The 12304-nt window shown below is 40.1% G+C and overlaps 1 protein-coding gene across 8 annotated transcripts in view; it reads left to right on the plus strand.

Annotated features, from left to right (window-relative positions):
• Window positions 1-12092, plus strand: part of Pls3 (plastin 3) — an 86927-nt gene extending 74835 nt beyond the window's left edge. For all 8 annotated transcript variants that reach the window (NM_031084.1, XM_087600850.1, XM_087600847.1 and 5 more), the window contains 8 exon segments: window positions 201-296; window positions 1796-1991; window positions 3184-3262; window positions 4271-4385; window positions 4893-5026; window positions 7356-7479; window positions 7678-7802; window positions 10859-12092. In NM_031084.1, the coding sequence (NP_112346.1) occupies window positions 201-296; window positions 1796-1991; window positions 3184-3262; window positions 4271-4385; window positions 4893-5026; window positions 7356-7479; window positions 7678-7802; window positions 10859-10991 (1002 nt within the window). In that variant the 3' untranslated portion in view covers window positions 10992-12092.
• The last annotated feature ends 212 nt before the right edge of the window (window positions 12093-12304 follow it).

Below are 12304 nucleotides of genomic sequence, written 5' to 3' on the forward strand. Positions count from 1 at the left end.
AGAACAAAATCAAGCTCAAAGAGAGGTGGAAAGCCAGACAGATGGACTTTTCCTGGGAGAAATATCTCAAATAAGAAGACAGAGAAGAATGCCATATATTATCGCCAAAGCTGATCCAAACGTCCTCGTCAACAAGGGACAATACGATGCAGTTACTCTTTGTAAATGTGCTCACACTGGTATGTTTGATTCTTTTGTAGGATTCCAAAGCCTATTTCCATCTACTCAATCAAATTGCACCGAAAGGACAGAAGGAAGGGGAACCACGGATAGATATTAACATGTCAGGTTTCAACGTAAGTATAGGTGCCTTTTCAAATTCTAGTCTTTTCCCATTGTTTCTTTTTTTTCCCTTTGGTTTCGATGAGGCAAACTCTTGCTACGTAATGCTGTAACCTGCTTGTATTAGACTCATAGAGAGTCCACCTGCCTCTGTTTTCTATGTATTGGGTCTAAAGCTTTGTGCTCCCATACCCAAATAATTTTGCATAAATTCTATCAAAATGTTTATGTAACTTCATGTAGTGGTGTGTGGTGTTGACACTTTTAAGGTTTTTTTAAAGAGGATTTGATACATGTGACTCTTAGAAGAGAAAGTATCCTGATTTATTTTGATAACTTGTGAGGTCCATAATTTTGATGGTAGTAGATTTTATGAATGACATAAACATTCAAAGAGAGTATGGGGGAAGAAGCTTATTCCCCACGGTAGGGGTAAAGGGCTAGTCTATGCATTAAGGGAACTATCTGTGGTAGCTTGTCCTCTTGAAATAAAATTACAGTCATGCTCAGAGGTGCGTCTCCAAGTTCATTTGAAATCAAGGTGAGTTGACAGCTAAGATGATCCATCCCAACAGCAAATCCTCCCTGAATGATGTTTGATTCATCCCCCAAAATCCATCCAGGCTTCCCCTACTGGCTCTAGAATTTGGTCTCTCTGCTTAGCATTTAAATTCCTACAAAATATTACTCATCACTTTCAGTCTGCCCCAAAAACCTCTTTTCACCTGCATATAGCTGTCTTAGACTTTACCAAACATTCCTCCCCTTTCAGTTTTTTAAGACAGGGTTTCTTTGCATAGCCCTGGTTGTCCTGAAACTCAATATGTAGACCAAGCTGGCCTTAAACTCAGAGATCTGCCTGCCTCTACCTGCCTCTACCTCTTGTGTGCTAGGATTAAAAGCGTGTGCCACAACCACCCAGCCCAAACATCCCTTTTAAGTCCAAGCCCATGCTTGCAAGTTTTTTCAGATATGTTCTTTAAGTAAAAAATTAAGGGTCTGGAGAGATGGCTCAGCCAAGTACTTGCTGCTCTAGCAGAGTGCTCTTTTTAGGCTTCCAACCTTTAACTCCAGATCTAGGAGATCCAAATGCCTTCATCTTCTATTCAGGCATTTGGGAATGAGAGAGATTTAAAAAAAGCTGTTTTGAAAATAAAATGTTTTTCTGAAACTATCCATATTTGAAGACAAGTCTTCAAAGGTTGGGTAATGGCTTCATTCCCTCTGCACGTTGCCATGAGCCTTAATCTCAATGGAATGCTTTATTCAGTCCTTAGATGTATTCTGGCGCCATCTTGGGGAATTTAAAAGTACTACATATTGCATGCCTCGTTTTAACATTCAAAACCAATTTTATAAGTACCGTGTGTTAGCTGAAAGAGCTATGCTTTACCCAACCTATGATTAGATTATAGATGAAATGTGTGTGTATATATACATACATACATACATACATAAGTACATACATACATAGATGATGGCCTTTAAAATATGTCTTCATTTTCTTCAACAGGAAACAGATGATTTAAAGAGAGCCGAAAGTATGCTTCAGCAAGCAGATAAATTAGGCTGCAGACAGTTCGTTACCCCGGCTGATGTTGTGAGCGGAAACCCCAAACTGAACTTGGCCTTTGTAGCCAACCTCTTTAATAAATATCCAGCACTAACTAAACCTGAGAACCAGGATATTGATTGGACTCTTCTAGAAGGTAACTCAAAGGTCCTCGAATTCGCATGTGCAGTCTGTAGCATAAAACCCCAGAGGCCGCAATGATGTCATTCCAACCCAGTGAGTTGCTTTATCCATTTGGCTTTTGAAAGAATCTGTTAGAAGCAGATGCCGTGCTGAGTGAGAACTGGAAATGGCTGGATGGAGGGAGTGATGGAAGCAAAGTATGCAAATAAAATAATGGAGTGGGGGAATGTGGCTCGGTGCCAGAGCTCTTACCTAGCACGGCCACTGCTACAAAAGAAACTAGAGGGCTGGAGAGATGGCTAAGTGGTTAAGAGCACCCGACTGGTGTTCCAGAGGTCCTGAGTTCAATTCCCAGCAACCACATGGTGGTTCACAACCATCTGTAAAGAGATCTGATGCCCTCTTCTGGTGCGTCTGAAGACAGCTACAGTGTACTTATATATAATAAATGAATGAATCTTAAAAAAAAAAAAAAAGAAACTAGAACATCCAGAGTCACCTGATATGAGAACACTTAGTAAACAAATGTTTGGCTCCAATGTTTAGTGCCATATCTTTCTCTCTTTTTTGTTTGTTTTAAACCTCCTTATTGATTTTGAGCGAAGAGTCTCATGTATTGCTTCTTTGAGATCTTTTTAACCTAGTCATCTATTTTGGGACAAGCATTTAATGTGTCTCCAGTTGACCTCAAACTTACTACACAGTAAGGAATGAACGTAAGATTTTGATGCTCCTGTCTCCAAGTGCTGGGATTACAGGCATCATTTGTGGTTTTGAGGGTGTTAGGGAGTAAACCTGGAACTTCATGCACTCTAGGCAAGGACTCTATAAACTGAGCTTCATTCCCCAGAGCCTCTGAGATAGTTGTGAGACAGGGTCTCACCCTGTAGCGGTAAGCTGGCCTGAAACAAACTATGTAGCCCAAGACTGGCCTCAAGCTCTTGGTGATCTTCTTTCTTCAGCCAAATGAGGGCTGAGATTAAAGATATGAGCCACCATGCCTGACTAGACCACAGAAAGGTATAAATACATACAGAATTTAACGTATAAGCTTTTGTAAACATATTTCATTTATCCATAGAGACATCCTAGCATGCAATGATTATTAGCTCAGAATAAAGCATATCAAATAAATGGATAGATGCAGTGGTGTTGTATGTACGAGACAATGAATTAATGAATATATTTTGTGAATGTTTTAATAGGAGAAACTCGTGAAGAAAGAACCTTTCGTAACTGGATGAACTCTCTTGGTGTGAATCCCCATGTCAACCATCTCTATGTGTAAGCTGCCTTACTGCTCTTAGGAAGTTATGAATATCATGAATATATGTAGCATAAATAATGACAACTATAAAATTTTTCTACATGTTCGTTTATAGCAACTATTCCTATTATGAAGCGTTACTGATTTCTATTATCGTTTTCCAAATACACACGAACCCAAATTCTTTCTTTGCCTACCTATTGGCTGTATGTGATAGAATATAAGTGTCTTGATGGTACTTCAGGGAAAAGGTACTTTAAGTTTCTTAAATAGTCCAGGAATATTCATAACAGACTACCCATGATTCCCTACAGTCTTTGGCTTCCTGGTCGGACTGTTCTTTGCTGACATACAGTGGTTTATATCCTAACAATATTCCCTAGCTTCATTATTTTCCTACCATCTGCCATTCACTACCTATGAAGTCTACTCATTGCATTTACATATATGTCAAAATCATACTATTTGCTTATCTACACATCTTTTTGACTCTCGAGTAGGGCCTTGGGTTTTCATCTTGTGTTCTCCACCTTTATAATATTTTTTGCTTGCAATAAGTGCACATCCTTACATCATCGTCATCATTTTGGTTTTTCAAGACAGGCTTTCTCTGTGTAGTCCTGGCTGTCCTGGAACACTCTCTGTTGACCAAGCTGGCCTCAGACTCAAAGAGATCTGCTTGGCTCTGCTTCCCAAGTGCTGTAATTAAAGACATGTGCCACTACTGCCTGGCCCTTATTTTTAAGACAGGACAGCAACTTTGTGGCCCTGGCTGTCCTGGAACTGGCTATACAGACCAGTTTTAACTCACTCACAAAGATCACCCTGCCACTCCCTCCCAAGACTGGGACCAAAGGTGTGTGCCACCTTGCCCAGCTGTTCTCACACACTATTAAGTAAACTGAATGGTCTTGGCTCTATTTTCAGCACAGGTATATGAGTTATAGGAACTGTGACTTTATAGATCCTGTGTGATTTGTATCACTGCTTACAAACACTGATGAAGTTATGTTTCAAATTGTTAGTGACCTGCAGGATGCCCTGGTGATCTTACAGCTGTATGAGAGAATTAAAGTTCCTGTGGACTGGAGTAAAGTTAACAAGCCTCCATACCCAAAGCTGGGTGCCAACATGAAAAAGGTAGAGAACCTTGAATCTTCTTGATTACTTTCTTTTCCTTTAAAACCTCTAGACCCGGGCTGGAGAGACAGCTCAGTGGTTAATAGCACTGGCTGCTCTTCCAGAGGACCAAGGTTCAATACCCGGCAACTCCATGGCAGCTCACAATTGTCTGTAACTCCAGTTTCAGGCCTCTGAAACCACACAGACATACACAAATGCAAATCAAATAAAAATAAAAATGATATATAGATAGATACATACAACATACATACATACATACATACATACATACATACATATATTCATATATACATAAAAAACCTCTTGAGCCTAAGTTGCTTCTGGAGGACAAGGACAAGAACTAGATCTTGGCTTTGAGCAGATACTTACTATTATACAATACATGCGTGAGCGTGCGCACACACACACACACACACACACACACACACACGCATGCATGGTGGGATTATGCAGATTGAACAAATGACAATATTTAACCATTACTTTGCTTTTGTCGATTTGCAGTTAGAAAACTGCAACTATGCAGTTGAATTAGGGAAGAATCAAGCTAAATTCTCCTTGGTTGGCATTGGAGGACAAGACTTGAATGATGGGAACCCAACCTTGACCTTGGCTGTAGTCTGGCAGCTGATGAGAAGGTATTGTACACAGTGTTGACTATTAAAGCTTCACAGTTATATGCCTATATGAATTCACCCTTAGTATATTTTCACTGATTAAATTAATCATTTAGTTCAATGAATACAATTCAGAGCTCATTGTACTTAGACTCTGAAATGAGTGTATGTTGGATCTTCACTGGGAGATAACTCCTTGTGAGTTAGGTAGAATCGTAGCTATTGCCAGTCTGTCACAGAAGTCTACATGTGTAGATTTAAGCCTGATGCAATGTCACTGAATAACATTAACAGACAATCTAATGTAGTTCACTGACTAAAATTGTCAGAGGGTGTGCAGCTCTAGCTTAGTAGTCTACGATATACTTAGCATGCATGGAGGCTAACCTCAGAGCCCCCAGATGAATATAAGGAATTGACAGAAACCCAAAATGGTGGCTCATACTTGAAATGTCAGCACCTAGGAGTCTGAGGGGGGAGAAATGGCTAGTTTGAGGCCAGTTTGGGCTACATAGTGAATTCTGGGGTATCTTGAAGTATAACGTGGAACCTTGCCTCAAAACAACAAACCAAAAACAGTATCAGAAGAAATATGAACATCTGTATGTATCCATTTTGAAATGACGAACAGGGCCAGCAGGATAGCTCAGTGTTAAGGATCCTGTGCCCAGCTTGATGGCCTGAGTTCTGTTCCAGGAACCCATGTGGTAAAGGAACAAAACCAAGTCCCATAAGTTGTTCCTTGATTTCCATAGGGGTACCATAACATACATGTGTTCAAATACATATAAATAATTATAGTTGTTATAATTCTTTAAAAAATTGAAGATTCCTTTATCTTGATCCGTTTTTAATAATTCTTTGAGAATTTCATACAATGAGCTCTAATAATACCCAATCCCACTTCCAGCCCCTCCAACCGCGCTGGATTCCCCCACTTTTCTTTCCTACTTTTGTTATAACCTACTGAATCCCATTAATGTCTCCCATATGTACAGTGTGGAATGTTACATGTGAAGCATAGGGACCAATTAAAAGCCACATTCCATGATAAAAAACTTACTCTGTCACCCAGTCGTATCCACTGTCAACACTAAGAGTGAGGCATCATGGGTCCTTTCTCTATCCATGCTGTAATGCTGTGTCTTGATCTTGAGTGGGTCTTATTCAGGCAGTGGCAGCCATTGTGAATTGATGTGGGCAAACAGACCTGTCCTGAATCTGGAAGCAGAAGCTGGTGCAGAGGCCATGGGTCGCAGGGGGTGGGGCATGCTGCTTCCTGGCTTTCTCATCACTGCTTGTTCAGCCTGCATTCTTATATAACGTAGCATTACCAGCTCTAGAACCACCCACAAGGGACGGACCTTCCCCCATCAATAACTGACTAAGAAAGTGACTACACCAGGTCGTATGGAGACAGTTTCTCAATTAAGGCTTCTTCCTTTCAGATAACTGTATTTTGTGTGTCAAGTTGACACAAGACTAGCCAGCACAGAAAGAGAGAGAAAGAGAGTAGAGAATAGAGGATGACCTCAGGTGTCATGTTCAGGAACACGATCCACCTGCTTTGAGATCTGCCTACTATCCCGAGATAAAGTTAGAGCCTTTCATAGGGAATTGGGCATAGCTCTTTGATTAGATTTGACCTCAGGTGTCATGTTCAGAAATACCATTCACCTGCCTTGAGATCTGCCTACTATCTAAGATAAAGGTAGAGCCTTTCAAAGGGACTTGGGCGTAGCTCTTTGGCTAGGTTGGTTGGCCAGTGAACCCGGGAATCTACTGTCTCCACCTGCCCAGCACTACAATTACAAATACATTCCTGCATGCCTGGCATTTCTTTATATAGGTGCTCGTGTTTGAATCCAGGTCTTCATGTTTGTGTTTGTAACTCAAGCACTTTACCGATTGAGCTATTTCCCAACTCCTCCTTGATACACATACACACACACTCACACACACACACACACACACACACACACACACACACACAAACATGGCTCTTTGCATGAAGTTACTTTTATTCTGTGTGTGTATACTAATTTGGTTTAAGTATATAATTTCTATGCATGTGTATAAACTGTAGGTGTGAGAATGACTAAGTATAGTAAGGCTCATACTACTGCCTCAGATAGACGTCAGAGTATAAGTTTGGGTAATAATTTTTCACTATCTACTATGTAGGAATCAGATTCAATTTTCACACAATGTATTAGGCTGTTTTACCCACTGAGCCATCTTGCTGACCCCTATAAAATCTATGTGATACATATGTACATAAGGTATATTTCTAATGTTTGCATTTTTCTTGATAGAATGCATGGTGACTTTGTTCTGCTGCTTCTCTTAGATATACCCTTAATGTTATGGAAGATCTTGGAGAGGGTCAGAAAGCAACTGATGACATCATTGTAAACTGGGTCAATGGAACATTGAGTGAAGCTGGAAAGTCAACTTCTATTCAGAGTTTTAAGGTCAGAATACTGATTATTATACATTATGTTTGCTAGATAATATCGGCTATTTTACGGACAACCTTGAGTTTCTTTGTAAGAGTTATCATTGTTGAGCTCGGGGCAGCATTTTCCTTTCCAAGGTCAGGCTAACAAAAAGAAGCACGTGATCATTTGTAAATATTGGAATTCTTAGGCTTGTTCCCTTTTTCATAATAGGACAAGACGATCAGCTCCAGTTTGGCAGTTGTGGATTTAATTGATGCCATCCAGCCAGGCTGCATTAACTATGACCTTGTGAAGACTGGAAATCTAACAGAAGAAGACAAGCACAATAACGCCAAGTAAGGGCGACCATGTGTGGTCTCTCAGGGTCACTCAAGAACACTGGTGTTCCAGCCAGGCAGTTCTACTCTAAGTCAAGCTCTCCCACTTGTTAGTGAGGACGTTAGGGGAAAGATGTCTTCTCTTTTAAGGGTTTAACTTTACTTTTTGTCTTAGTTAGGGTTTCCATTGCTAAGAAGAAACACCATGACCAAAGCAACTCTTTTTTTAATTTTATTTTTCTTGTATATTTTATGTATTTACATTTCAAATATTCCCCTTTTCCCCCTCTCCCTGCTTCTATGAGGATGCTCCCATTCCTACCCACCTACTCCAACCTCAATGAAAGATTTATTTATTCTTATTTATATGAGTACACTGCAGTTGTCTTCAAATACACCAGAAGAGGGCATTGAAATGGTTGTGAGGCACCATGTGGTTGCTGGGAATTGACCTCAGGACCTCTGGAAGAACAGTCAGTACTCTTAACCACTGAGCCATCTCTCCATCCAGACCAAAGCAACTCTTATAAAGGATAACATTTAATTGGCACTGCCTTACATGTTCAGAGGTTCAGTCCATTATCATCAAGGCAGGAGCATGGCAGCATCCAGGCAGGCATGACACTGGAGGAGTAAGAGTATACATCTTGATCCAAACGCATCCAGGAGAAAACTGGCATCCTCTGGCAGCTAGGAGGAAAGTCTCTCCTGCAATGGGTGAAGCCTGAGTGTAGGAGGAGATCGCCAAAGCCCACCCCTACAGTGACACACTTCTAACAATGTACACCTCCTAATAGTTACCACTCCTTATGGGCCAAGTGTATTCAAACCACGATTTTAATGGCTTTACTGAGATCCAACTCACAGATAAACAATTCACTCATTTATGTATATACAATCTAATGTTTTTGACCTTGCTCACACTGATATATGACCATCAACACAATCGATTTTAGAACACTGTTATCAGATAAAACAGAACCTTCCTGAGTACCCAGCAAACCTATGTTCTAGTTTATAACTGCCTACCCTTAACTCTATTTTGTCTCTCTGCTCTTTAATATCAATTATATAGCCACTTCACCAACATCTCCCCCGTAAACCTTGACATTACAGCTCGCATCTCTGTCCTTTTGTGAGAATAGCTTTGGAGAGAGCCCATATGGGACAATGAAACACAATGGGACCTCTAGTAAGAATGCAATGTTCTCAGTTGTAACAACAAGGGTGAATATGAAGATGATGTTAAATTTCAGACACAGAAATAGCAGTATGGTTTGATATTAGATCTGTGAGGGGAAGCATCCTTTGTTTGTTTTGGTTTAGTTGCATTTGTTTGTTTGTTTGTTTTGATACAAGGTTTCTCTGTGTACGTATGGCTGTCCTGGAACTCCCTCAGTAGATCAGGCAGACCTCTGACTCAAACTCAAGAGATCTGCCTGTGTCTTCCTCACAAGTGCTAGAATTAAAGGTGTTCACAAGAAATATCATTATAAACCTATATTGTTATTGTATGTGTAGGGGTGTTTTGTCTGCAGGTATGTTGGTGTAAAACTTGTATGTGTGCCTAGTGTGTGCGTGAATAGGCCAGAAAAGTGTGTCATATCCTCTGAAACTGTAGTTCTAGACTGTTGTAAGCTACCATGTAGGTACGTGGAATTGAACCTGAGTCCTCTGGAAGAGCAACCAGCAACCCATATAAGGCAAATATCTTTAAACCACAAATTTATCATACAAAAATAAATCTAATTTTTACCTTAAAAGGTTCAAATGTTTACAAATATTTTAAGAATCTGTTATCTCATTACACTGCACAGAGGATTTCATAATTGATTATGCAGTCAGTCCGGCTAATTACACACACACAGACACACACACACACACACACACACACACACACACACACACACACACCCCACAAATATTTCTTTTTGTTGTGGGGGTAGGCTGTTTATCTGTTTGATTTTTCAAAATAGAGTTTCTCTGTTTATCGCTGGCTGTTTTGGATCTCTCTGTAGACCAGTCTGGCCTCAGACTCAGAAATGTTCTTGCCTCTGCCTCGAGAGTGCTGGAATTAAAGGCATGTGCCACCATGCCTGGCCAACAATTTCATTTTTATATGAACTCAGTGCATCAAGGTTTCCTTTTCTTTTCATATTTGGAAGAAATGAGTAAATACAATCCAAAATAATAAATTGTAAAAATGTAGTCTAACTTGGACCTGGAGAGATGGGGACTCAACTGTTAGAAGCACTTGTTGCACTTACAGACAAGCTGGGTTTGGTCCCAGCACCGAATGGTGGTACCTCCACTTTCAGGAAAACTAAAATCCACTTCTGACCTCTTCAGTCATCAGGAACACATGTAGTTCACACATGCATGTAGGCAAAACACTTAAATCCATAAAATAAATCTCATGCTTTGATAGTATAAGTTAAAAATCAATTCAAAACAAAAATTAAGCAGAAAACAAGTCTGAAATTATTAATTTGCACTTTGTGTTTTCTGAGGTAAAGTGTCACTGTGTACTTCCGACTGCTTTCAAACTTACAGGGACTCTTTGGCTTCACCTTCTGCCCCAAGAGCACTATGATTATAGGACTATGAGTATGTGTCACCAGGCCCCGATCTCTGAGTTATACATTCATCTCAGAAATGTTGCATCCCAGCCATCAAATTCTATAAGAGGAAGTACCTTTCTTAAAAAGGTGTCCTTGGAGGGGTTGGGGATTTAGTTCAGTGGGAGAGCGCTTGCCTAGCAAGCGCAAGGCCATGGGTTCGATCCCCAGCTCCGGAAAAAAAAAAAGGGTGTCCTTGGGCTGGAGAGATGGCTCAGTGTTTGGTTAAGAGCATTGGCTGCTCTTCTTGAGGACCTGGGCTTAAGTTCTAGTACCCACAGGGCAGCTCACAACTGCCATAACTTCAATTTTAGGGGATCCAACACCCTCACACAGACATACATGAATGCACAACACCAAAGCACATAAAATAAAATTAATCTTTTATTAAAAGAGTGCAAAGAACTTCTTGATGGAAAAAAAACTCATCTTGATTTTTGTTTCCTCAAAAACTAGGTATGCAGTGTCGATGGCTAGAAGAATAGGAGCCAGAGTGTATGCTCTCCCTGAAGACCTTGTGGAAGTAAAACCGAAGATGGTCATGACCGTGTTTGCCTGTTTGATGGGCAGAGGGATGAAGAGAGTGTGAAATAGCTAATTAGAACATTACCAACCTTACTCGCAGGTGCATGATTAGCAAGTCAGCTAGTCTCAGGTGAAGTGCACATGGCTTCAGAAGTCTTGGTCATTTAAAGGACTTTTAGTTTTGATTAGCAAGACTAGTTAATCATGACGGCCTTCAGAGAAAGCATTTTAATAAACAAGCAGTTCCTCTTTCCTGTAGACCTGGATCTGTTCAGCACACCTGAACAAGCTCACAGCCAACCTTTTTGCTCTCTCCTCCTAGAATGCTGCCCTTGACATTCCGGCTTGCTTTGTATTATCTATGTATCTTTTCCCTCCTGGGATATCCATCTCTTGAGACTTGCATAGATGTGTAGATAGGAATATTATTAGCTCGTCATTTTGCTTTCCAAGTGCTAGCGATTCTTTCTGAAGAACTGTGCTCTGAGGCTATATGGAGATGAGTGTTCTTTGCTTACCTTGTAGTGCTGAAAATCTGCTGAAGTAACTGGCTGTGCAGAATGTACTAGAAGCTTTTCTCATTCTTTTATTCTTAAAATCAGTATCTTTTTACAGTATTCTTTCTACATGATTATTTTTTTGTACATTTAAGAATATTTTGATTACATCCAACACGTCTGCTGATTTGCTACTTTTTTAAAAGGGGTCTTCATGTAAGTAAAACATACAAAGGCATAAATTATAGGTGGAGGAAAGTGGACCCGAAGGTTGCATTTCCCCCTCATACCCAGGCTCAAATGGAATGAAATATTTTGTCTTCAATAAGTCAGTCTGATACATACTTCTTTGTTTGGAAATCTTTATCACAAAACTCTTTTTGGTCTACAATGCTGTTGAATATGACACTTTGAGGGGAGAGTGGGCTCAGAATTTAGATGGGAATTTGATAAGCAAAGAATGCTAAAGTGTACAATAGATGTTTAAGTTTCACACCTGTAACAAGGAGATGTGGTCACAAAAATGAGAAAGTATGTCGGACTTGATGTCCTCTTGCTCTGTCAAGCTATTTGCTATAGTTTTCAAGATCATTATGTTACTCTAACTCTGAAAAGTGATGTAATCTGGTAGCAACATAGTAGTCCAAATAAAGGCATTTGCATAATAATCGTTCTCAAATCTTTTTGGTTTTGTTTTAATGATTTGTTTTTCTTAGTGTGTATATGTAGGGGAGGTGTGGGGTGGGGTTGTGTCATTGAAGGGGATGCCTATGGCCAACAGAAAGCATTGGTTCCCCTGGGTCTGGAGTTACAGAAGGTTGGAATCTGCTTGATGAGGATGCTGGGCATCAAACTTGAAAAGAGCAGCAAACACTCTTAA

Source organism: Rattus norvegicus, chromosome X (genome assembly GCF_021556685.1).
Source record: "Rattus norvegicus strain SHRSP/BbbUtx chromosome X, alternate assembly SHRSP_T2T, whole genome shotgun sequence".
Lineage (NCBI taxonomy): Eukaryota > Metazoa > Chordata > Mammalia > Rodentia > Muridae > Rattus > Rattus norvegicus.